We start from the raw sequence: 27,995 nt of genomic DNA on the forward strand, positions 1-27,995 counted from the left end.
CGTGTCACATGTGCACATCAAAAAAGCAGTTTCTCATTTCTTTGAACAAGTCCTAAATGCTTTGGTACATCCATCCAAATGATTTTGTACAATTCTCTGCTGTTTCCTACATTATCAATTGCTTATGTCATGTTGATCAAAATGTATTATAATGGGTCTCTGTTGAATAGTCTCACCCCCCACAACATTTAGGCATTAGTTCATCGCAGTCTTTACATGCAAAATGGTTGAACAAGTTGTCATAATATGTCAAGCATATTTCTATACATTTCCACTAGACTTTTTTTTCTAAATCTGTCCTGAATTGGTAAATTGCTCCCAGGTGAATCTTGACTTTCTCTAATGAAGGGAAATTTGTGGAACGTCAGGAGGTATAGGAAGACTGCACTGTAATTCCTACAGCACTGCATGTGCAGTTTTCCCTAAGGAATGCTCACATTTCTACTCTTGTTTTGTTGTTTTTTTCTTTGTTTTTCCTTTCTATGGTGGCCGACAAGGGCAAACGTGCCGCAAACAGCAAAATGCTGCAAACACAGGAATGATGCAAAGCCAAAACCACACGATAACACATAAAACAAATGCAACAGAAAAACGCTGCAAGAGAAAAATGCTGCAATCACAGAAATGAAGCAGAAGCAAAAACTTATAAACACGCAACACAAATGTGAAAGAAAAATGCTGCATATATCAAAACACACACAACCCCAAAACAACTGCAAGAGACAAACGCTGCAAATTCACTCCACAAAACAGAAGTGCGCCACTAGGGGAACTCGACCTGAGGGATGGACCAGTCCTGTAGGGCCAGACCATAAAGATATAAAGAGTAGACGCCGCATCGACCGCTACTGCCTGTTGGCGCTGACGAGCAGTGGGGCCGCTGTCTTGGACTGGTCACCCGCTCCACTCAGTGCTGTTTAGCAGGTGCAAAGAAGTGTCAGCGCATTTAATCCATCGTAACTCTCTGAATACTAAAATGATTTTCACACGTTTTTTTTGCTGCAAACGTCATACATGTAGCTATGATACAGGACAAATGGTTCGGCGTAATAGAAGTAATAGAATATTCTGATGTAGCCTAGACTGTAAATACACACACACACACACACACACACACACACACACACACACACGCACACACACACACTAATATATGATAGAGAAGCAGATAGTGGCGCTAAAGTCAACTATTTTAATAATTTGAAGAGACAATATACGATTAAGGATTAGAAATCCCAGATAACAAAAGACATTAATTCAATGTTGGATTTTGGTCAGATTGGTTATTTTTGGTTGAGGTTGAAAAAGCTATGTTGATTCAATGTTTAATCACAGATACCATTTCAACATTTGAAAAAACGTTGTTGAATCAATGTAGAATAGATGATGACTTTTCAATGTTGAAATGCCCTACAGTGAATTGACATGATTTCAATGTGTGGTGCTGATACTGCTTCGCCTCCTCCCTCCCTCCCTCTGCAAGACCAGTGAGATCTCAAGGGACTTCATTTTTCAAAGGCGCTTTTGTGGCTTGTAGTTGCCATAATTCAACCATCCGTGTCTAAAGTTCTTCTCTGTGTGCGAGCAATACAAACTGGTAAGTCATTGAGAATATAATCACCACCATCACCTGGCAGTCATTGTTTGACTTAATGTTAACTTTATTTAAATCATTGCCCTGCGGTGAAAAACTTGTATGTACCTTCCCAGATAGCAAAATACAGTGATTCAACATTGAATTTTGGTGAAATTGGTTATTTTTGGTTGAAGTTGAAAAATCTATGTTTATTCAATATTTAATTAGAGCTACCATTTCAACATTTGAAAAAATGTTGTTGAATCAGCATTGTATAGATGCTGGGTTTTCAATGTTGAAATGTCAACATTAAATAGACATGGTTTCAATGTATGGCATGCTGTGGCTGTGCACCTGTGCCCCCGCCCACGAGACTTGCTCTCTCCTGAGACCAAACCAGTTCAAACCAGTCAACAGTTGGCAGCGGTTGGCAGCTTTTAGTGGCTTTTATTACCTTCGAGTGACAAAAGAAGACAAACTGGTAAGTCCTAATGAGAACACAATGTATTTTCACCAGCATGTCAACTTTGTGAATTATTACCGTGAGGTTGTAGCTTATTAGCGTCGTTAGCATTAGCTAGTGCTAGCATTCTAGATAACACTAGCTAACGCTAGTGTGTCCGTGTGCAGAGGCTACGCTGAGGGTTGAGGGTTTTCCCCAGTGTATTATAAGCCTGGCGGGCCACCAGGCTTTACTTGCCCCCTGCCAGGCTAACGCTACGTTCCCACCAAACGTGATGAAAATTATTTAATCGCGCTCCAAATGAAATCGCGTCGCGCCAGACGCTCCAGTTTTGACGCTGGTACAAAAAGGCTACGTTCCCACCAAACGCCTAAAATCGCTCCTCAAATGAAATCGCGTCTCGCCAGATACTCCAGTTTTGACGCTGGTACAAAAACCCCTTGCGGCGTCATCGCGTCGCGTGACAAGACATTTCTTCCGCCATTTCATTCTCTCGTCGACCACGTCCATACGTCAGCACGTCGATGATGATCTCAACGCTGATAGGCTGTCGCGGCGCGTCTTCACGCGAATCCGCCGCAAAAGTTCAACTATTTCAACTCGAGCGATGAAGCGATAACACGATGGGGCGACGCGATGAGAGCGATTTTCGCGGCCAACGCGTCCATCGCGCCGCGCATCGCGTCCATCGTGTCGCCCGGCAAAATGACGCTTCATATCGCATATGCTTCATGCAATTTGCCTTGCATGAAGCATATTTAAAACCTACAGATGAAGGCTGAAAAGTGCTGTAATGGTCCTTTAATTAATAACATTGTTGCAATGTAGAATCAATGTAATTTCAATGCATTTATAAATGAATCAATATTGATTCTATGTTCAGATTAATTGACAATTCTACATTGTTTCAATGTTGAAAATGATGTAGTTGAATAAATATTGAATCAATGTTTAGACTGATTGAAAATTCAACATTATTTCAATGTTGATCATAACGAGCGCTTTCAATGTTACTTTCAATGTCTGACATCAATGTTGATTCAATTTTAAGCCATGACCATATCTCAATGTTGATTCAATGGATTTTTGCTTTCTGGGATATAATGTGTTCATTAGTCAGTATTTTGTTTATATTTGTAAATATTTATATATAGCCTTTGTGTGCCGTTGTGATAAATAAACTGTGAAATGACGTATGTTAACATATGTTCTGAGTTTCTGTTGCCACGGTTACCAACTAGCGTTTGAGCCAGCGCAATAATTTATAACAATCAGGCTATTTGACCGGAACTTTTTTATAGGTGTCCTACAACACTTTTTAATGGACACCCTGCAGCCAATCAGAATCGAATATTCACTCAGACCGTGGTATAAGATGGATTAAATGCGCTGACACTTCTTTGCGCCTGCCAAACAGCACTGAGTGGAGCGGGTGACTGGTCGAAGACGGTGGCCCCACGGCTCATCAGCACCAACAGGCAGTAGTAGTCGATGCGGCGTCTACTCTTTATATCTCTATGGTCTGGTCCTACAGGACTGGTCCATCCCTCAGGTCGAGTCCCCCTAGTGGCCTGGCTCACTTCCGTTTTGTGGAGAGAATTTGCAGCGTTTGTCTCTTGCAGTTGTTTTGGGGTTGTGTGTGTTTTGATATTTGCAGCATTTTTCTTTCACATTTGCTGCAATCGTTTCTGTGATTGCAGCATTTTTCTCTTGCAGGCTTTTTCTGTTGCATTTGTTTTATGTGTTTGTGTTTGTTTGCAGTGTTTTGCCGTTTGCGGCGCGTTTGCCCTTGTCGGCCACCGTACCTTTCTGTATTGCAATGACATGGTCTGTCAACAAATTACAGTACAAACAGTAAAAGTGTAAATGTGAATCTTGTCCAGTCTCTTGCAATCAATCTCCGACATACACTAAGGTGTAACTCACAATTTACAATAATTGTCATTAAAACTTTAGCCATAGTTTCCATCAGAACATCCCTCCAGAGTACGCTATTATATTGACAACATGACTAAGCAATTTGACTGTCTTTGACTACCTGTACACATTAACATTGTCCAGTATTTTCATTGCAAACCTATATAAGTAAATAAATAAGTAATTCTTCAAAGGTAAAATGAATTTTTCTTCAACAGACCTATTAAAGGAAAAATGCTGGTGCGTAAATATCAACCCCCACACATTAACGCTTGGTAGAGCCATGTTGCTACAACAAGAGCTTTAGTCATTTGGGTTCAGTATCTCATCAACTTTGCACACTATTTGGGAGTGTCTTTGCCCCATTCTTTGAGGCACATTTGTTCCAGGTTCTTCACATTGGTTGAATGACATTTGTCAACCACAAGTGCCACAGATTCTCGATCTGTCTGACTGAAATCTGCACTTTGGCTACTGTAAAACAAAAAGTTAATGTTTTACCACCTGTATTGCTCTGGTCTTGTGCTTGGGGTTGTTGTCCTGCTTAAAGGTAAAGAAAGACATCCCTTTATTTGTCACACAACATAGAACATGCTACACACACGCCAAGCATTGGTGAAATTCTTCCTCCGCTTTTGACCCATCCTGGTAGTCCTTCCTCTGTGGCAGACCAGGAGCGGTGGGCTGCCAGCCGAACGGCGCCCGGGGACCCAGTTTCTTTTTTGTCACCATTGGTCAGGTGGTGATCTTCATGCATGTTTTTTAGAGGATCACCCAGGTGAACACGGGGAGAACATGCAAACTCCACACAGAAAGGCTCCTTTCCTCAAGATAGGCATAGGACCGAAGGCATGGTGGAGGACATGCCCTCAGCGCCCAGAGCGCCCTAGGTAGGAATCGAACCTAGCTGTGAGGTGACAACGTTTCCACCGTTCCACTGTGCCACTGTGTGGTGTGTTTTTCTTGAATAATGGCTTCTTTCAAGCCAGCCTGACATACAGGCTAATTTTATGCAAAGCCCTTGACATGATTGACTGGTAAGGCCTTTACTTCACTCTCAGTTACTGAACTCTGTAGCCCCTCCAGTGTATTTGTTGGATTGTTGGTGGCTTCCCTTCCAAGTCTCCTTCCTGCTGAGACGCTGAGGTTTGAGGGATGGATTACATTTCCTCACAATTGATTAACAGTGCTCACTGGGACATCCAAACACTTGGATGTTATTTAGTAGCCTTTTCTTTATATCTGCATGTCTATTACTTTGGGCTCTATCTTACACTTAGTGCAAAACAATGTACAGGGCACCACAAGTGTCATTGCTAGTTTTCGACTTCTCTGCAACTGTTGCCACACAGCTGGCATGATTATCCTACACCAGGCGCGGCGTTAGGAGTGGGCCTGACTGACCTGGGTCCCATTTGTACAACTGGCCCACCCTAAATGACTTGGAGAATTTTCTTAACATTTAAGATTTTCTTAACATTAAAATCAGCATTTTAATGAAACCCTTAAAACAAAAACGTTTGCATTTGAAAAGAAGTCACAGCGGGCTATCATTGGTCACCCCAGACATGTTATGCTCGCGCATGCACGTCACAATCTGGCAGTTGTTTGGCAAGAAATGGTGATTGAGAGTGGATTCTATATTGTAGTGCACAGGTTGCTACAGTTAAATGAATGCATCGCTGTGGCACAACAGTTTCATGCGTTTTTAGTCCAGCTTTCACCTTCTGATTTATGTTGAATACAGTAACACATAATTTTCTAACTATGTAGAGGCGGTGTATTTAGGAAATCATATCATTGCTTTTTTTATATACCTGCAAATGCATTTCCCATCGAAACTAGAACTTGTGGAAAATGTAGACAATACGGGAGGTAGAGCTAAATAATCCTGCCTGACTTGACTGTCTTCAGATAAGGGGTGTTATCCCCTTTGTTTTCCAAAAGGTCTGATCAGCCAATATACATATATAAATGTACTTGCACCCATCTGTGTGCCCATGGGTGTGCTGATCTTGAAATGAGGTGTAGGTTTGTTTTTAGACCGGTTTCTATTGCTATTGCGAGCTGGTCTCTGAAACACCTAAACTTCAACATGGTTGTTTGTGGACACTGCCTGCTGGTATATTCACAATTATAAGACAACATCAGACGGCTGAAGTGGGATCAGACAGGGATGAGCTAATCCTGGGTTTTTTATCCATTGCTACTGCATAAGCCAAAAACCTCTCTGCACTGGGTTCCTCCTGCAGTGGCAACAGAGGTGCCACCCTGTTCATCAGGTGTTGTACCCAACAATGTGACTCTTTCGATCCTCTCAGCCATGGTCCTGTCTTCAGGCAACAACACGTGGACCCTTTTCAGGGCTAAACCAAGTCCCAAGCTTGGTCCGCTCCTTCCACGCCGTTCTCTCTTCAATCTCCCATGTGATGGGGACTATGAGACAGGAAGCAAGCAGAATGTGAGTGGTGGTAGTATCTCTCTCTTCCTTTATTTGAAACTGACAAGAAAGGGCATCAGGTTTGATGTTGCGGGATCCAAGCCGGTAGGAGAGCGAGAAATTGAAACGAGTGAAAAACAGCGAACACCGAACCTGTCTGGAGATGAGACTTTGGGCTGTGCAAATGTATTCTAGATCTTAATGGTGGGTCCAGACCTGGGAAGGTGCCGCCACACAAATGTCATTCTCTCTGTGGGAGACAGACCTCGGGATAAGTAGGCACATGAGTGGAGCTTCTGGTCATTGGCTGAGCATTGGGATAACACAGCCCCCACTCCTACATCTGATGCGTTCACCTCCACAATGAACTGGCACTCTGGGTTGGGGATTTGGAGGATGGGTGCTGATGTGAACCATGCCTTGAGGATCTGGAAGGCTGTCTCTTTCGCTAGATCCATCTGAATTCTGTCTTTGGCCATGATGTATCACAGGAAGGAGATAGAAGGGGCATGGAATTCCCACTTCTCTGCTTTGACGAAAAGCGAGTTCTCCAGAGACGCTGTAGGATGGTCTGGACATGATGAATATGTTCCTCCTATGACTGAGAGAAAATCAGTATTTCATCGAGGTAGACAAATACAAAGCGGATTAGCATGTCTCTGAGGACGTCATTTGCTGGAACACTGCTGGGGCATTGGTTGGCTGGTAGGGGGTGTTGAAGGCTGTCGTCCACTCGTCCCCCTCCTGAATGCAAACCAGGTAGTAGGTGTTACGGAGGTCCAATTTGGTGAAGACTGTGGCCCCTTGGAATAGTTCAAAGGCGGACAAGATGAGTGGGAGTGGATACAGGCTTTTGCTGGTGATGTCATTAAGCCCTCTGTAGACAATGCATTGTCTCAGGGATCCATCCTTGTTGCCCACAAAGAAGAAGCCTGCCCCTGCTGGTGAGGATGATGGCCAGATAATGCGTGCCACCAAGGAGTCAATAATGTAGCTTTCCATAGCTGGTCTCTCGGGTGCAGACAGGGAATATAGGTGCCCCTTGGGTGGAGACGAACTGGGCTGTAACTCTGGACAAAAGAGCCCCTTTGTTGTCCAAGAAGGTAAATAATAAAAGCAATAAATAAATAATAAATGTTAATGTTAGTGAGTGTGAACAAAGCAACAAAACCACTGCTCAGTCACACAAATCACATCCCGAAAGACAACACAACTCTGATGACACACAGCAAACATCAAAGACCAAAAGTCCAGTTGACGCATGCCATATACAGCAAAATGGAATGCAAGCCAAACCTGAGGAAAAAGTTGTTTTAAGAGAGAAGAAATTAAAGGAGACGGCTGATGAAAGACGGCAAAGACTTTCTATCCACAAGGAGGAGATCATGAAAGGAAATGTGAAAGCTGCAATGGAAATCTTTGAAAATTTGAGAAAACAAGAGGAACTCAAAGGAATCCTGTCTCAATTGCAAGAGATAGAGGGAGAAACCAGCGGTGCATATGTTAGCTGCTTGAAGACATTATATGACAATGACCATGCTTGGATGGAAACACCATCCAAGAATGCAAAGCAAAGTAAAATGGAGGAAAAGAAAGTTGAAATAGAGATACAGGACGATGATCTAGAAAGCATCTCCTCAGTCGAGACTGCATTTGAAGATCTGGAAAAGGAAGCGAGGAAATAATAAATCTGAAGGAGCAAACATTAGCAAAACTTCTTGACATTGAAGAGGCAATTAAAAAGGCTTTGTACTCTGTCTCCAATCTGAAATCCGAGATTGACATCGCAGGGTTGTCAGGACTATTTGATGAATCTTTAAAATCTGAGCAAAACGTTCAACCTGCCAACAACATCAGGAAGATAAGTATTGTGTCAGGCAAGGCCAACTCAGGTCAAATCAAAGATCCATCTGATGTCAATATGCAAAGAGTTTCATATTCAAGTCCTTCTAAACAAAAGTGCCCAGACAAGTGAGCACGAAGCCACTTATCAGATAGTTGTCTTTCCAGTCTTCCCCGTCATTTATCTCCATTCACTCAGCTGCCAGAAGGCCTGCTGAACAACCAAAGTCACCCGTGTCAACATTTAAACCAAAAACAGAAAGTCATTCTCAAAGTTGCCATGATGCAAATAACGATCTGGGACAGGAGTCTGCTGCCTCTGAGTCCTCAAAAAATTGTAACAGTCTTGAACAACGCAAGGAATTCACACTCTTACATGAAATTTCTTCTTTTTCTGCCTCCTTCCATTAGTTGATTTGATTGTCCAGATTCAAATGTTTAACGTACAGCAAAATCTTTGTTACCTTAAACTGAATTTGTTTTATCATCATAGTTTCAGTTACCAGGCAAGGAAATGTGTCTGACAACTGTCTATCCAATGGAAAAAATATTGGCCAATAAACTTGTCCTGCATAACAACTGTTTCTGCTGTAAACACTGTAAGAAGAAGCTCAGGTGAGATACTTTTCACAGTATGATAAAAATGACTCAAATCAACAATCATACAGTAACAACAATATTCGCACTAATCAATACAATGATTTTTGAAATTATTAGAAGAGAGAAGATCAGAGATCAGAGAAGATTTTACAAATGACATTATGATTGCAAATCTCCAATGCATTGAAATCATTCACAGCAACTGACCTGGCACAAATAATTATTGAAGAATATAGAAATTAAACTATATGTTCACAATATTTGTTTTATGTTACTTTATTGCAGCATACACAACTATTCATCTCCTTACAGACAGTTCTACTGCATTTCTCACTACCAACAGCTTTTTAAAAGGAAAGGAAATTATGATCAAGGATTTGGCCACAAGCAACATAAAGACCAGTGGCTTCAGAAAAATAAAGGCCCAGATGAGCCAGATGCTGTGTCGACTCCCAAAATAACAAAAAGCAACTTAAACAAACCTGATAGCCCCAGAGAGTCCTCTGCTGGTGTGTTTGTTATAAAGTCATCTGCAAGGGAGCTGGGGTATAACAGCGATGCTGATGTAAAGGGCAAACTAAGAATTAGCTGGCCACCAGAGAAGAAGAGTACCGCGGTTAATCCAGTGCAGCCGACACGTGAAAAAAATGATTTTGTCACTGGCAAAACATCTAATACGAGCCTTTCAAACAACAGCCAATAACAGATCAACCATGGTGGAGAAATGAAAGATAAAGGGAGAAAATTGTCAAGCTCCTTTATTTCAGAGGTAAAGGAACAATCTAAGACAATACGTTATAACTCATCTGAGAAGTTACCCTCAAAGGATCAAAACCCATGAGTGATCCACCCAAATCAGGGCATTTACAGGACAGCATCTCTCCAACAGTGTGCCAGGCTTCTTTGCCCCCCCCCCCCCCCCACACACACACACACACACAAGAAAAGAGTAAAAACTGTCACACGCGAGATGTCTGAACAGACAAATGTAGCAGCCACCTCGAAAACAAATAAATCTCCAATATCTAACAGGCTGGAGGCTTATCTAGAAAAAACAAAGTCTGTATGGTTTGCTCAAAATATCGATGCTGGCCAGTATCACCTGTCTTCTCAACTGACCATAGGAGTTTAAGCTGAAGAACACAGTATGCATTGTTGAATAAATGAATAAATAGGGAATACAGTCAGGGATTCAAGAGTGATAACTAGGTGTGATTTAACTGTTGAATGTCTGTATACAGTCTAGACAATAAAATTCCAAATATTCTGATACGAAAATTCCTTGTTTGACATGTACTGATTGATAATTACTGTGTAATAAAATTGCAAATTTAAGCACTGAGGCAGTGCTGTTTGATGACCCCTTAAAGTTTGAACAAATGTAAACACCAGACAGCATCTCATGTAGTTCACACTGAACTCCAGGGCACGCCGTTATTTCACGAGGCTCTAAAAGCAATAGTTGGACATTTTTGGAAATGTGCTTGCTTTCTTGCAAAGAGTTAGGCCATGATAAGAGCTGGTTGAATTGTCTAAATGTTAAAGAAAGGTGGTTCAGTGGTTCCTTTCTTATCTCCTTTGGCATAGAGTACATATGACCATCCTTTACCAAAGAAAAGGAGACAAAGCCGTCCCACAGTTGCTTGTGACAGCAGCATTCAATACGACCATGGCAGACTCAACATAAGTTGTTTTTCTTTTCCTAGGTCCTTATCAATTCTCTTTTACATCTTTCTATGACCTCATGGCGTACTCAAGTGAGGTTAAGGTAAATGTTCAGGAAAAGACACATTTTTACAGTTATAATGTGTACTGTCAGTTGCAGCAGCTGGAGCACAGTGTTTTGATCTTTTCTTATGTTCAAGACTGACTGACATCCTAACACCAGGAGGAGTAGTAGTAGTAGTAGTCGTAAAGTAGGAGTGGTGACCAGAGGGCTCCAGCAGGAGGAAGCATAGCCCTGTTGAGCTACATTAAGGGACACCTCACTTCCTCCCTCCAGTCATCGTACACATTATCTGAGGAAAGTTTGTGCATCTGGATCCTTCATTCAGATACTCCCCTTTTCAGGTATGAGTCCCTCATAGTAGCTCTGCAAACATTATGAGGATGGTGATGTTGTGTCCCTGGTCAAAAATGGTTCTTGTCAGTCTCTTGCAATGTGGCTATGAGGCAGATGGTCAGGTGTTGACATTTGCATGTCTAATAATGTTCCTGTCAGACCGTCAGAGCAGATGCATGTGTCTTTATTTCTTTAAAACAACATTTGAATAACAATTTATTTGTTTTGAAATTGCTGCCATCAGATGGCCATTACTATGAACATCTAAGTATAACTAGTATTACTAGTGCACATTTTTTAAATATGAAAAACATATTTATGTCATGTTGTTGGCAAGTTTGTATTAAAATGCATTGTCCAAATGTCAAGATGCATGTTTCTGTTTTTTAGTGCAGTGAAAAAGTCATGATTTAAATATAAATAATTTCATTCCAGGTCCAGAGGACATTGCTAAGACATTATAGACATCTAGTTCTGACTGGGATGTTAACGTGATCATTTTGACTGATTTTAAAGTGGATGTTGGCATCAGGGTGGGATGTCATAATGTAATAGTAATCACAGAGATGTTGCATGATTGCTTTTATGTGCATATCAGGATTATCTTGGAAATAACACATTGTTAAAACATTTAAAAGACATTCAGTTCAGACAGAACTTTGGTTAGACAATTTGTGGACATGTAGCATACTAAGTTGATAATCTGGACACAAAAAGTGTTTAAAGCTGCTGAATACACACTATTTATACACTTCAACAGAATACAACCTTGATCCAAAAAAGGACAGGACAGTATGTAAAACATGAATACAATCATGTGTTCACAAAGTGGTAAACCTCTCTCCATCCTTGCTTGTGAACAACTGAGCCTTTCCAGGATGCTCCTTTCATACCCAAACATGTTACCAATCAACCTGTTTACCTGTGGAATGTTCCAAACAGATGTTTTTGGAGCATTCCACAACTTTCCCAGACTTAAGTTGCTCCTGTCCCAACTTGTTTGAAATTTGTTGCTGCCACAAATTCAGAATATGCATATACTTACAAAAAACATTGAATCTGATGGGGTAAAACATTCAATACAGTATCTTGTATATTGTTCTGTTTTCAACTGAGTAAATGTCAAAAAGGATCAGCAAGCTGTCACATTTTGTTTCATTTATGTTCTACATAGAATCACAACCTTTTTCGGATCAGGGTTTTAGCTGAATAGGCACATTTATCATTCAGATAAAATAATAAATGGTTATTTGGAGAATAGTCTGTTTGTGTATTATGAAATAATGAAGTTGAGTACCTGATGATGGTTAAGCTAGGTACATTAACCTTCTGAAATGCTAACTGCTCTGTCTATGGAATAGTGGTACCTTGTATCTATGGAAATACTGTATGCCTGGTACTGTAACGTGTGGGCAATTCTTTATGTTGCTAAAATGTCTGCATAACTGAGTGAGTGTACTGTCAGGGTAATCTAAGTATGAGCTGCAATATGATATCAGTATATTACAAGTCTTTAAAGTGTAGGGGAATTCACTTAATTTGATGTTGCATTCGTTGATAAAATGTCGGGGCACCACCTTCCTCAGCTAAGAAGGACTGCAGAAATTAACTGCTATAACGCTGATGAAATACTAACGAATTAACTAACAGTAAACCAGTCTGATAATCTGAAGTGGATACAGATACTCTGGATACAGGGATCGTTTATATTCAGCTCAAAAGGACACCGTCTAACCACGACTTAAATCAAAATATCATTTATTAAGCATAATTATGGACAATGAATAATGTATCATGAATAGTACGACAGAAGATGTTGATGATATGGCATAGCACAAACAATTGGAGAGAGAAACTTATGGCAAAACAATGGCAGAATGAGTTTGGCAATAGTGAGAAGTAGTTTTAAGGGGGAAATGGGGACGCAAATGGAGAGTTAATTTCTTGTATAAATGGTTGAGAGAATTTAGGTAAATTAACAGTATCATAACCTCACAGACCACCTCTTATTCAAACCTGCTTAATGTATGCCTGCTTGTCAGCAACGTTCCTGTAGAGGCCTACTCCGAAATAGCCAAAGATGCTTCCAGTGTCTGTCCGTAGCTCGGTCTGCTCGGCAGTCCGGTTGAAGACACAGGCACACCAAGGTTGATATTGGACAGTGATGTTTCAGGAACTGGATTTCGACGGCGTCAGTGACACGCGAGGAACAGCTTTGGATGGTTATCTGACCCGGACCAGCGGGTTAGCAGCAGGCTGCAGGTGTTTAGCTTGGTTGGTAACAACTTGGTTGGAAGCAAGACTTTAAATTTAACAACATTAAGATTGATAACCTCTTTGATGGCCAGTCGAAAAGTGTCTCCAAAATTATTATCACTTGACAAGAATTTTACTTAAAACAAAACAAATCATGCGGCTTAGCATGGTGAGTAAAAATTAAAGTTTTAAGGGGAGCAAACTTGAAAAATACATCTTCTGAAGAATGAAATCAGTACAAGAGACTCAGAAAACAACGGAACAAAAACACAAAGACAAAAGGACAACTAGACTAGAAGAGGACAGACGGAAAAAACTAAAAGACAACCAAAAACATAACTAACGAAAACTAACTAAACTAAATTCTAACTGCAACTGCAGACATTTAAAACTCGCTCCAGGGTGTGTCTAACCACCAATAGGCTGTCGTGCATGTGGGACGGCTTTCAGGTGAGCGATGTGATTTCACCTTATTGAGGAGGATTAATTAATGATTCGAAAAAGGGGCTCATCTGCTTCTCACTATGGTCAGTCACATATATTTTGAATGGATGATTTTCAATGGCATTTCAACATTGCTCACAACATGCGTTAGGCGTGTTGGATAACAACATTAAACGATAATCATGATAACAATTTCTAATACTCATCCTAATATATATGATGACTCAAGGTATAACTAACACAAAATAAAGAAATAAAGAAGGGCAGACTATATTTGCCAAAAATGATTATCACTATTACGGTTACTTATTAATAAATGTATCACGTCGAGCGTATTCAACCTAATCGTTACAAACCTCTAGATGGCAGTTCCATGGTAAAAACACAGACAAGTAGGAAAACTTAAAATCACAGCTTTGTCATTTTACAAGCTAGAACCACCGCAAAAACATTGATATCATCCATATTGTGGGCTTGGTACTGTAAGAAAATCCAAACTTAAATCTAACATAGAGATTCAGTTATCCTGGTGTATTAGAAAGAAGGTACACAGACATACAAACAGTTTGCTTCAGGAATGTCTAATTTACAACCCATCAGCATTATCTGATTTTTGTAGGTTCCTCTGGGACCTGGCACCTTTCATTCAGACAGTTTTATTGTCCCAATCTCTCATGGGGTTATCAAGAAAGCATTAGCATCTCCATGAGAAACATGGGGCAAAAGGCAACCTTTGATGTTGAGGTGTCTGTGTCTCTTGCTCCCCCAAAAGAGTGTGGAGATGTCTCTGAACCAGACATCTTGTCTCTGAAATTAACACCTTCCCTGTAAACAGTTCAAATGGTCAATAGCTCTTGAAAGTTGGGATACTTTACCTCCATTTCTCCTGAAGGAATGCAGAGAGGGTAAGAGAAGGTCAGTTAGAGGCCAGTTCTGATACAAAAGACAAATATAGAAAATACATGTCCAAAACATGTATATATAGCTCCATACTATTGCAACTGTTTAAGGTCTGTTTACATGGTATGATGTAAGTCGGTGGTTCCCACCCTTTTTGGTTTGTTGCCCCTTAAAATTTAGCAATATCTCCTTATGACCTTATGAAAAGTGATGACTGATGTATTGTTTGAAGCAAATTAATATTGAATTTAAAAAAAAAAATGATCTGACACATGTCTAAAACTCTGTTGATTTCAGATTTCAGTTGATTTCACTCCTCTTGTGGAGACACCATTTCTGAAAGACAAAGGACAGATGAGAGATATCAAGGGAGGAAGTGGTGAAAATTGAAAGATACCAACTTGTCCAACAACATATAAAATGAAGTAACACATTTGCCCACCTGTTGGTTTTGGCATCTTCAGCTGACTCAGGAAGCTCTTTTCTCCTGGTCTCAGGAAGCAGAAAGCCGAGGGTTCCACAGACCAGTGTAAGGCTGCTGAAGACTGTGGTGGGTATGGACCAGTGGTATATGGCCAAGATGTTGAGCAGTGGAGCCAGTAATGCACCTGCTTTTGCTGATGTGGCTCCTAAAGCTGTGGCCGTTTGTCTGAAATGTTATAACAGTTAACACTTCCACATACAGGTCAAATAGCACATTTGCTTTTAACCTTTCATAACTTGTTGCCAGTATGCCAAGAAACTGATAATGGTCATTGTTTTTAAATATGTCTCATTAGCCTGACACCTACCTAGCAGATGTTGGAAACAGCTCCTGCAGAAATACACTACATACAGAAAGAGCCCAGATCAGGAAAAAACGTGCTGCAACAACTAAACATAAGAGAGCAGTGGCATGTCCTGAAACCAAACCAAAACAAAACAATTACCTTGATGAACAGGACAAGCACATGAAACTGTCATTTTGCTAACCAAACCAAATGGCTCACCTTTGAGAACAGCTAGAATAAGTATGCAGAAGAGACCTCCAGTCAGATGAGTTGAAATGAACAAAATTCTTCTCCCAAAAACCTCCAACAGCCACATGGAGAGTAAATTAGCCGGTATTTCAACAGCACCAAACATGAGCTGTGTCACAAAGACATTCAGGCCCAAGTTTGCCATGTTCAAGTAGAGGCAGTAGTAGCAAAGATTCAGTGAAAACCTTAAAAACAAGAAGAACACATTATAGAACATCTACAACAGATGTACACTGATTTTTAAACAGTTGCTTAGTTGTTCTAGATTCGTGATTGGTGTGTGAGGAAGCAGAAGATGGACCCAAATGTAGATAGTGGAGGCAGAAGGAACACTTCAATGACTTAATGATCAGTTGAATATACATATAAGCATACAGGCAGACACAGGTAACTTAACAGGCGGGAAAGTGCAGGGATGAGTCACTCCAAAGCAAAGCAACAAGGCAACAAAGGAATTACAATGGTCTGACTACTGACTGAGGAAAAGGGGCTGGTATTTGTGTCCCAGGGCTTCTGAGGAAATGAGGTGCAGGTGGGGAGATGGATGATGAAGCTCAGGTGAGGGGAAATAGGTGATTGCAGGCCAGATGGGAGTGGCAGAATCTGAAATAAAGCAAAGTCCAAGGGTATCTGGTAGACAGTGGGTTTTTTGTCCAATGTGAAAGAGGCTTTAATATCTACCTAACACCCACTAACATCTGGCTTTTGTCCTCAGTGGGGTACAATTGGATATTACTCCCAGGTCAAAGGACTCTGTCATCATACATATTTAACGGCTGCAGGTCTGCAGTGGTGGAAACATGACACCAAGGAGGATACAAAATTTTTGTCCAGCAGCAAAAGACTGTCCAGAACATAGACAGGAGGCCTACAATGAAAACCAAACCCCTCTGGAGGTCAGGCAGGAGGCTGGAAGTGTACGTGGGATTACTTTGGAGGTTGGCAATGAGGCTGCAGGCTTAGAGTGGGATCTGGCGGCTGGAAGCCAGCAGCAGAGCAGCAGGACTGGAGGGCAGCAGTATTGAGAATGAGGAGCTGGGCAGCTGAGAGGAGCAACGTTTCCTTCTGGAAACATAGCAGAAAGTGGCTCCAGGGTAGAATCAGGCAGGGAACTGACTATTGCTGTGGTAGCAAATTGGTGAACTGGATGGAGGCAAGCAGTCTGGAGGCTGTCATACTCTAGAGCAAGGTCTAGCAGAAAAAACTCAGAAAGAGGAAAAGGCAGAGCTAGCTGGAGGCTAGCATGCTGGATGCTAGCTGGCTGGGAAGCAGGGGTGTTAAAATGTCCGTGACCCATCCAGGTATGGAGTTCCTTAACCAAGGCTTTAAGAACACTGTCTCTTGTGCCAAAGACATAGCTGCCTCCCTGTGTGCCTCACAAGAGACTTTCCTCCAAAACTCTTGTAACTATAGAAGGTCAGAAATCAGGTCAGAAATCAGATACAGCATCTGCTGGGTCCATAATTGGTAGAGTCACTCTGTGCAGAGCAGGTGGACCCAATTGCAGGAGACAGTAGGCAGACAGTGGTTTTACTAATTTTACTAACTAAAACTAAAGCAAAGTAAGCGTGTGTGGGGAGAAAGTGTGCAGGAAAATGCAGGCTGGGGAGGAGCACAGGAACACAGGAGGGAAACAGTGTGAACACACAACAAAAACCCAGAAAACAACAAACCAGACAGGACTGTGACAGTGTGCTACCATAAAATGACTATAAATCAAAGGTTACAATATTAGTGATCAGTATTAATACAGAACTGTTTATGTATCATTTCAACTTACCATGCCGATGCAACAATGAAGAGATATCTGGTCAGTAGAGGTGATCTAAAAATTATTTTTATGCCTCCTTTGTTCACATTTTCTTTGACTGCAATCTGTGGCAGAAACATTAAAGGATAAAATAATCTGTTATTCATCCCACAGCACAGGAATGTGCAATGTTACAAGCAAAGGGGATAGCGCATAAGTAAGAAGTATCAGTTAAAAACACATAATATAACACATAAGTGAACAATAGAATTAGTAAAACGGGGCAATGGTTGAATTCACATTATTGCACATAGAAAATATGGATATTGCACAGTTTAGTACACACTGATATCACACAAGTGAAGTTGTCATTATCTGTGTGTGTGTGTGTGTGTGTGTGTGTGTGTGTGTGTGTGTGTGTGTGTGTGTGTGTGTGTGTGAGTGTGTGTGAGTGTGTGTGAGTGTGTGAGAGAGAGAGAGAGAGAGAGAGAGAGAGAGAGAGAGAGAGAGAGAGAGAGAGAGAGAGAGAGAGAGAGAGAGAGAGAGAGATCTCTACTGGGAACAGTGTTGGTTGAAAAGTTTCTTATTTGATTATTTAATGTAACACAGAAAATGTATTAACTACACACATCCTGTATACTTTTCAGTATTAAGTCATTCATATTTTACTAAAAACTTGCATAATACAACAGACAAAAACAAGAAATAAAAAAGTTATTGAGTATTAATAACTAATAATAACAAAATAAATCAATATCAAATGAGAAATCTCTCTCTCTCTAAATTAATTAATAAGGGGCAATTAACTTAATAAATAAATAAATAGATCCAAGTAATCAGTATCCGCTGACTTGAGCATGAATAACCACATGTTCATTGTGGAACTTTCAAAAGAGGTTGAGAAACATTTAAATTGAGGACCCAGCGTTGGTGACTCTACCAGCTCATCAACAAGCTCTTCAGGGGGTCCCTTGGAAGGATTGTCTGAAGGGAAATTTCACCAGTGATCTCATTTGGTGTCAGTTATTATACATGTGTCATAGAAATTCTAGTAGAAAATACATGCTTAAATGCTACATGTGGCAGATTTACGCCTTTGTACATTTTTCAGCAGAGACTCTGGCACAGTGTGTTTGTTGATGGATGCTGCCTTGACAATCAACTGTTTAGCCTCCTCTGTCCGTCCTCTGCTTAACAACCATCTGGCTGACTCTGGAATAAACCTGATAGAAACAAAGAAAGTGACAGATTAAATAGTTCGTCATTTACAAATCAACCAGTGAAGGGCTGTTAAAAAGTTAATGCATACCAGATGTAGATAGCAGGCAACAGAAGAATGGCGACTGCAATTAGCTGAATCAGTCTCCAGTCTCGGATGACGTATGTCACACCAGCGAGGATGCACTGTCCAACTCCACCAAATATCTGAGACACACATGCTCCCCATGATCGTTTGGATACTCCGATCCATTCAGTGGCTGCAATGAAAGAAATATAAAATTTGTGGTCAGTTACATGAAAACAACCACTCATGTAAAATAAGTGTAGGAAACGAGTTATGCATTTAATGACCATCTTCATAGCATTGTGCTGAAAGACTTAGACCAAAGCTACACACTTTAGGTACAAAGTCAGAATCATCAACATGGCCATGTAAGACATGAAAATTAAGTCATGGCATAATTCTTGAATGGCATTTATAGTTACTAGTAAGTCCTCATACAATACAAAATAGGGAAAATTTTAAGATCAAGCTTTTATTTATTTATTTTTTTTAGTAACTCTTAGGGTGTTGACTTACATTTTCAAATTGTGTGTTTCCACTCTTGACATCACAAGAGCTAAGACGAACCTATGTGTTACCTATGGTAAATGTTACGCTATTTTCTGTTGTTCAAGTCCAATAAAGATCAGGTCAAAGCCACACTAAACTCTGATAGCATCCAGGTTTCCACACAGTGGACATACCAGTCATGCCTCTAAAATGAAATATTATATTGTTTCATTAATCTCAAAAGTCAGTCAACTTCAGAAACTGAAATAGCGGTCATACAAAACACTAAACACTGTCAACTTGGCCTTTAACAAACTTTGATGGACATTTTTCACCAGTTACATTTCATAGACTGAATAAAAATGAATTGGTGATTATAACCAATAATTAAAACAGTCAAAAGTTGCTACCCTGTCCTACATATGTAAGCTCAGTATACATACCCAGTATAATAGAGTTGACATGAAATCCTCCAGCTCCAATTCCCACCAAGAACTGCGCTACTAAATATAAGTAGACATTGGGGCATAGCGCTGCTAATAGACCAAATATGAGGCATACAAGAAGTGGAATTTGAGTTGCTCGTTTGCGACCAAACCTGCAAGAGAAAGAGATGAACAAAATGATTCCGTTGATTATTATTCAAGAACAGTTGATGATAAACACACTAAATTAAGAGAGCAGCTGGTTATGTGAGAAGTTATGAAGACATTGACAGGAAGAGCAACCATGAGCTTGATGACTAATGATTGAAAGAGAAATGCTTAAACTGGGAAATGTTTGTCTTTAATGCTGCATTTACACAGATTCTGACAGATGGTAGATTTTCTATCATTTTAGTGGATGAGAGCAGAGGAGTAAAATTAGATGAGGCGGACAGACAATACTGTAATGGTATGGTTTGACTTCATGGGAACTTTAAATGTTCAGTTAACTTCATAAGAAATACTGGTGGGATGGCTGTGTAGTTTTAAGATAATGTTGAAAAGGTCACTTTCAGAGTATTTAATTAAACATGTGTTTGTAAACAAAGTTTAAAAACAAAAGAGTTTTTCTCAGTGGTGAAAAAAGTACTCAAATCTTTTATTTCAGGAAAAGTTACAATGCCACAGCGTGGAAATACTGAAGTGAAGGTCCTGCATTCAAAATCTAACTTGAGTCTTGAGTCTAGTACATTTGACTTGACTGTAAATGTACTTACGTTTGACCACTGGTTATTCAAAGATTTGACACTAAGATTTTAATTTTTACTACAAATATCCATCTGGGCCAAATATTGATTACTCCTTGATTACTAATTATCAATATTGATTTGTCCCAACAAAAGCACATTGGTTGACCTCTACTTTATACATCTGATCCGTGAAGTTGCTTCATTTCCTCACAGATCCACATTCTTCACATATGCTTACAGTCTGTAATTTTGTCATCCTGATTGCCCATATTCAAATTTTATGTTTGTCTGTTCTGTACACTTAACATCTGTCGCACATGTGTCCGTTCTGGGGAGAGATCGCTCTTCAAATCAAGGTTCTAAGGGTAGAGGGTATCATATGCTGTACAGATTGTAAAGCCCCTTGACTGACTTGTGATTTGGGCTACACAAATATGATTGACTGACTTGACCATAACTCATGAAATACACTTACGATTCAGCAAAAGGTCCAAATATCAGGGAACCAACAGAAATACCAGCCATTAACACTGCCTGTATCACTTCCACCAAGTTGGCCTTGTCACAAACTAGATTGAACTGTTAGAAAAAAAATGACGATTTTCATTGAAATGTTTCATGAAGGTAATTGAATAAAAACTGCCTGCTAGTCTACAGTCTTTACTTACATCAGTGACTATGGTAGCTTTATAATGCATGTTGTAGTACACCCATCCATTCTGGCACCCTGTGGACTCATTGAGTCCGTACTCCCTGATGGCACCGATGTCCCAGTCCACAGGGACAAACATCCGACACCTGCTGAAGGTCCCATCCTCCTTCCGGGGCACCGTCAGGTTCAGCTGCTCATCTTCAGTCAGGTTAGAGTGAGCCTTAAGGATCCAGTCTGTGTTACAGTGTCGTTCTGGAACTGACTCGATAAAAACAAGGCTTGCTAACAAAAAAGACTGACTGAGATTTGGTAAAGCAAGTGCAATCAGATTAAGCTGCTGGAATAATCCAAATTCTCCAATGCTCCTTAGGATCTCTCCAAAATCAGCCATGTCGATGTTGGCTATCTTATTGTGTTTAAAATAGATTGCACCACAGGCTTAAATATAAACCATTTGTTTAATCCACTGATTTTTAACTTAACTATTGAGATGACTGGTTAATATATAACTGTTATTCATCTGCAAAATGTGTTACCTTAAGCTCATTTTGAAGAATATCTGCCAGTTCGAATGTTGTTGTGACATTTTGTCTCCATGCTTTTACTCTTGCTTGCAAAAGTATTCCACCCTCTTTAAACCCATAAGTAAATAAGTAATTCTTCAAAGGTAAAATGAATTATTCTTCAACAGACCTGTTTAAGGAAAAATGCTGCTTGCGTAAGTATTCAACCCCTACACATTAACACTTGGTAGAGCCATGTTGCTACAATAACAGCTTTAGTCATTTGGATTCAGTACCTCATCAACATTGCACACTATTTGGGAGTGTTTTGCCCCATTCTTTGAGGCACATTTGTTCCAGGTTCTTCACATTGGTTGAATGACATTTGTCAACCACAAGTGCCACAGATTCTCGATCAGACTGACGTCTGCACTTTGGCCAATGTAAAATAAAAAGTTTATGTTTAATCACCTGTATTGCTCTGGTCTTGTGGTTGGGCTTGTTGTCCTGATTAAAAGTAAACTTCCTCTGAAGCTTCAGTTTTGCATCATGCTAAAACAGGTTCTCTTGTAGTGTCTCCCTGTATTTTGTCCTTCAGTTCTCACAAAATGCCCATTCCCTGCTGAGAAAAGGTATCCCCAGAGTATTGTTAACACCACCCTACTCCAATGTGGGCATATTGTTTGTCGAGATAATGTTAGGTTTGGAGCACACAGGCAGTTTTTCATTTTGGCCAAAAAGCTCTTTCTTGGTCTCATCTGCCACAATACTTTCTCTCCCATGTTAGCTGGGTCATTCTCATGCTTTCTGGCTCAATCCAGGTGTGTTGTGGTGTGTTTTACTTGAATAATGGTTTCTTTCTTGCCAGCCTGACACACAGGCTAATTTTATGCAAAGCCCTTGATATGATTGACTGGTAATAAGGCCATGACTTCACTCTCAGTTACTGACCTCTGTAGCCCCTCCAGTGTATTTGTTGGATTGTTGGAGACACTGAAGTTTGAGGGACGGATTCCATTTCCTCACTATTGATTAACAGTGCTTATTGGGATATCCAAACACTTGGGTGTTATTTAGTAGCCTTTTCTTAATTTCTGCATGACTATTACTTTGGGCTCTATCTTACATTCAGCGGAGGGAAGCCGATCCTCTCAGCCATGGCCCTGTCTTCAGGCAACAACACATGGACCCTCTTCAGGGATAAACCAAGTCCCAAGCTTGCTCCACCCTTTCCCAGTTTGGAGCCATGGGTGCTGGTCAAGAGTAGCATAGGTCATCCTAAATTCTACTTCCCGCCATTCTCATCTGAGCCTCTTTAGCTGAACAATAAGAGAGGCCTCTTTACAATAGCCCACAAGTGTCATATTTTCATCATGTTTTTCTCTTTTTTTAACAGTTTGAGGTTCAACCTGCTGCTCTTTTAATTACTAATTAGCACCACCTAATGCTTTTCTTGAAAAACCAACTCCTAATAATCACATAATGGTAGTGGATGGAAACCAACATTCATTTGCATTTTCTTTTGCCAATTTTATTGAAGTTCATTTAAAATTTGTGATACCATTGGATGGAAGCCCAGCCAGTTTGTTTTCAATATAACCTGCAATAGACCAACGCCCTCTTCTGGACATACACAGAATCAGTTCCTATATGAATCTGATTCTTTTTTCTATGTTCCTTTGTTTTTCATACCCCCTAAATAAAACCTTGGTTTAACCAGCATGCCTTCCAATTTTGGATTCATCTTCTCAACAGGTCTATGTGAACACTTCCTTTAGACTCCTCCACATCTATAACCATGAACTAAAGAAGGCAAGGCAAGCATTCTTCTCAGAGATTATCAACAGAAACTGTAATAAAGCCCACACTTTGTTTTCTGTTGTGGATAGACTGACAAACCCCACAGCATCCGTCCCTCCTGAGCTGCTATCCAACAAGTCATGCAATGATTTTGCAGCCTTTTTTACAGATAACAGATGTTGCGCCTAGCTCAGATTATGGAGCATCATAATATTTCTTATCATACTTACGCAGATGATACACAACTTTATATTTCTGTGTCATCACATGACTACAGTCCCTTACTTTCACTAAGTGAATGTATTCATCAAATCAATGAGTGGATGTGCCAGAATTTTCTTCAGCTTAATGCAAATAAGACAGAAGTGATTGTATTTGGCCCCAAAAATGATAGGTCAAAGATCAGTGCTCACCTTAACTCCATGTCACTGACAACAACAGATAAAGCCAGAAATCTTGGTGTAATTATTGATTCTGACCTGAATTTTAGCAACCATTTAAAGCTGATTTCCAAATCAGCCTACTACCGCCTGAAAAATATAACCAGAATTAAGGGATGTCTGTCCAAAGAAGACATGGAAAAACTTGTTCATGCATTCATTTTCAGTAGGTTGGACTATTGCAATGGAGTCTTTACTGGCCTAAACAAAAAATCAATTAGGCAACTACAGCTGATTCAAAATGCTGCTGCACGAGTCCTTACAAACACCAGAAAAATGGACCATATCACACCAGTCCTCAGATCACTACATTGGCTTCCTGTGAGTCAAAGAATAGACTTTAAAATCCTGGTTGTGGTTGGTCTAAAAAGCATTAAATGGTCTAGGACCAAAATATATTCTAGATTTATTAACTCCATATGAAGTATCCAGACCTCCCAGGTCATCAGGGACAGGGTCTATTGTGTGTTCCCAGAATGAGAACAAAACAAAGTGAAGCAGCTTTCAGTTATTATGCTCCTCACCTGTGGAATGTTCTCCCTGCATACCTGAGGTCTGCACCAACTGTCAGCTCATTTAAATCAGGGTTGAAAACATTATTATTTGCTACAGCTTTTACTTAAAGTAAATATATTTGCTCAATAATTTTAAATGCTAAATTATTGTCTTTTACTGGCTTCTGTTTTTAATTTTCCTTTAATTGTATTTTATTTTTATTTTTATTTTTCTATTCTCTTCTCTTCTAATCTCTCTCTCTCTCTCTCTCTTTCTTTCTTTCTTTCTTTCTTTCTTTCTTTCTTTGAAATGTGTGATTTTAATGGATTTTTATGCTTCTGTAAAGCACTTTGAATTGCCTAGTGTATGAATTGTGCTATACAAATAAATTTGCCTTGCCTTGCCTTTAGACATGCACCAACTATTGTACTTGGTCCCCGACAAATGAATAGAATGTGAACATAAATAAAAGCATCTTAGCAAACATCTTTATAGATGTGTTTACCATCACAAGCAGGAATTGGGGTTGCTGACTGCTCTTCAATTTGACTTTACTTATATAACTATGTCAACAGACCGGGACGTGGTGCTATCTTACAATTTTTCCTCAGTCGCTTTGGTACATTTGTCAGATCAGAATTGAAATTCTCAAAACTACTTGTTCAATCTTCACATCATTGTGTCACATGTACACATCAAAAAAGTGGTTTCTCATTTCTTTGAACAAGTTCTAAATACTTGGGTACATCCATGCAAATGATTGTGTACAATTCTCTGCTGTTTCCTACATTATCAATTGCTTATGTCATGTTGATCAAACTGTATTATAATGGGTCTCTGTTGAATAGTCTCACCCCCCCACAACATTTAGGCATTAGTTCATCGCAGTCTTTACATACAAAATGGTTGAACAAGTTGTCATAATATGTCAAGCATATTTCTATACATTTCCACAAGACTTTTTTCCTAAATCTGTCCTGAATTGGAAATTGCTCCCAGGTGAATCATGACTTTCTCTAATGAAGGGAAATTTGTGGAACGTCAGGAAGTAAAGGAAGACTGCACTGTAATTCCTATAGCACTGCATGTACAGTTTTCCCTAAGGAGATTGTCCTATGTTCACATTTCTACTTTTTTTTTTTTTTTCTTTGTGCTGTGCAGTGCTGTCTTTTCCATTCTGTATTGCAATGACATGGTCTATCAACAAATCACAGTACAAACAGTAAAAGCGTGAATGTGAATCTTGTCCAGTCTTTTGCAATCAATCTCCCACATATACTAAGGTGTAACTCCCAATTTACAATAATTGTCATTAAAACTTTAGCCATAGTTTACATTAGAACATCCCTCCAGAGTACACTGTTATACTGACAACATGACTAAGCAATTTGACTGTCTTATCTGTACACATTGACACAAGGACTTATCATTCTGATGGCACTGACATGTTCATGGACACAGATATTTACTTTTGAGAGATGAACTAAGGATTTTGAGCAAGTAACTGCCTTTTGCAGGTAATCCATGGTGTTTTGCTATTTGTACGAATTGTTTTGAGAAATGCACTAACCGTTATGCAAATGTAAAGGATGATTCAAGAAATGTACCAAAGCCACTGAGAAAAACTGTAATAGTATTTAAAATATTTCATGTTGGTGCCCTGTCTTTAAAATTGACTGTTTTACAGTAATTTTACTTATTGAATCAAGCTGTTATCACTCCTAACAGTGGTTTGGTTTGCAACCTGGTCATATTTTGTCATATGTTGGAAAGTACTCAAATACTGCAGTCCTGCATTTCAAATTTAACATGGGTACGGAAGTACACATTTTGTAAAGCAAGTAAAGTACCAACACTGAGTCCTGAAAAACAGTACTCAAATCCCTCAGTTCAATAAAAGCAAAGAATATGCTTAAGATATTTCACATCAGGGGCACCCCTATAGCTTAGCTAGTAGGGTGTGCACCCCATGCATTGAGGCTGTCGGTCCTCTGCAGTGGCCGCAGGCTCGAGTCCCACCTGCATCTCATTTGCTGCCCCTCTCTCTCTGCCCCATTTCCTGTCATGCCTTCAGCTGTCACTGTCATAAAGGCTAAAAAAACAACAAACAAACAAACAAACAAACAAACAAACAAATAAATAAATAAATAAATATATAAATAAATAAATAAAATAAAATAAAAAGATATCTCACATCAGCACTCAACAGCAATAGCCCAAGGAGGAAGGCTACAGGCCCTGATGTCATCAGTCTCTGGAAAGAGTTCTAGCCCTGTGGAAAACTTCTTGTATGGTTCCAGTTCCAAAGACCACAGATTGTGCACCCCAGAGATCCAAACCACCTCCGTCCAGCAGCCTTAACCTCTTCTCATCTGATGAAGGCCATGGAGAGGACCATAGATGTCTTGACCATAGATGACCATAGATGACAAGAAGGACCAAAGCCATCTCCATCTGCTAAAAAGACTGAGCTCCTTTGGAAGGAGCAGGACACTGTTAAAAACACTTTATGACCCTGTGGTGGCATCTGCAATATTCTTTGCAGTCGTCTGCTCGGGCTGAAAGCTCTGAGAAAGACAGGAAAAGACTGAATAAACTGGTCAGGAGAGCTGGCTCTGCCCTGGACTGCTCTCTGGACACCATCGAGGAGGTGGGTGAGAGGAAGATACTAGCCAAGCTGACATCGATCATGGACAACCCCTCTCTCCCCCGGCATGAGACAGTGGGGGCCCTAAGCAGCTCCTTCTGCAACAGACTACTGCATCCACTCTGTAAGAAGGAACACTGCCGCAGGTCCTTAATTCCAACTGTAGTCAGACTGTTAAACTCCAGAATCATTTAATGTAGCACTGTGCTGATGTTGTTTTACATCACAAACCTACATTGTGCATTACCCTGTTATTTATGTCAACACATGGTAATATCATTACGTCTGTGCAACGTATCCTGTGTAATATTTTTCACAGTGCTTGTAAATTTTTTTTCTGTGTTATATATTTTTCAACTGCAATAGCGCAATTCAAAATCTTTCATCATGAAACTGAGCCATCCTTCTCAATTCAATATTATTTTCAGACTTTCATTTTGTCTATTTGTTGTTTTTCTGTCTTTTTCTATGTATTTTGTTCTTGCAGCCCGTCACAACAAAATTTTCCCCAGCAGCACAAAAAAAGCATATCTAACATTTACAGTTTCCATTTCATGTGCAGATGTTCCACATTTCCACTGCTGAGATGTGCGTCATCGCCCAAATACAATGAAGGATTTAAAAAAATTACATTCGAGAAGCTGTGATTTCCCAAAGACATATATATATTTCCACAATGTGCCTGTCATTCAGAAAAATCCACCGACACCACTGTGAACAGTTTTTATTGGGAACTTTAGAAATCATATTTCAGATATGGATCAGGAAACCAGAGTTCAGAAAAAAGAAAACAGTTAGCTTAATTTATTTCCAATGCTACTTCAAGGTAAATACTGTGAAAACTGAGTAATTGACTGACTGAAAATAGAACATTTGTGCTGAGGATGGCAGAAGAAGTAGAGTCAGTTGAACGTTAAATAATTAACTGTCTGAAAAGACTGATTACATACTCTCCAAGATGGGACAGGCCACAGATATTTGCAAGGAAAGGTTTTGCATGTTGCAGGTTTTCATGTTCTGTTATAATTGATGTTGCCCAATCATCTGGTCAAGTGTTGCTTTTATTGGGAACTTTAGAAATCATCAGATATGGATCAGGAAACCAGATCTCGGAAAAAAGAAAACAGTTAGGAATTTATTTCCAATGCTACTTCAAGGCAAATACTGTGAAAACTGAGTATTGACTGATTGAAAATAGAAAATTTGTGCACAAGAAGTAGAGTCAGTTGAACGTTAAATAA

General features: G+C 39.9%; 1 protein-coding gene across 1 annotated transcript; it reads right to left on the minus strand.

Moving 5' to 3' along the window:
- Positions 1-7,044: 7,044 nt before the first annotated feature.
- Positions 7,045-21,260, minus strand: LOC139338838 (solute carrier family 22 member 13-like). The gene is made up of 11 exons (XM_070974115.1): positions 20,886-21,260; positions 20,693-20,796; positions 19,487-19,641; positions 18,579-18,747; positions 18,372-18,492; positions 17,300-17,394; positions 15,490-15,704; positions 15,292-15,400; positions 14,943-15,149; positions 14,476-14,486; positions 7,045-7,466 (listed from the first exon to the last, which is right to left on the minus strand). The coding sequence occupies exons 1-11, from the start codon at positions 21,258-21,260 to the stop codon at positions 7,045-7,047; spliced, it is 1,983 nt and encodes a 660-aa protein (XP_070830216.1).
- Between the last annotated feature and the right edge of the window lie 6,735 nt (positions 21,261-27,995).

This window comes from Chaetodon trifascialis, chromosome 11, assembly GCF_039877785.1.
Source record: "Chaetodon trifascialis isolate fChaTrf1 chromosome 11, fChaTrf1.hap1, whole genome shotgun sequence".
In the NCBI taxonomy this organism is placed as follows: domain Eukaryota; kingdom Metazoa; phylum Chordata; class Actinopteri; order Chaetodontiformes; family Chaetodontidae; genus Chaetodon; species Chaetodon trifascialis.

Excerpts from the sequence above, each read along its gene's own strand:
- LOC139338838 (XM_070974115.1), bottom strand. The coding sequence starts at position 21,260 with ATGGCTGATTTTGGAGAGATCCTAAGGAGCATTGGAGAATTTGGATTA. Across the intron at positions 18,493-18,578 it reads TTGCCTGCTATCTACATCTG|GTTTATTCCAGAGTCAGCCA; the intron begins GTATGCATTAAC and ends TGTTTCTATCAG. Across the intron at positions 17,395-18,371 it reads CAGAGTCTCTGCTGAAAAAT|ATTGCAGTCAAAGAAAATGT; the intron begins GTACAAAGGCGT and ends TTTCTGCCACAG.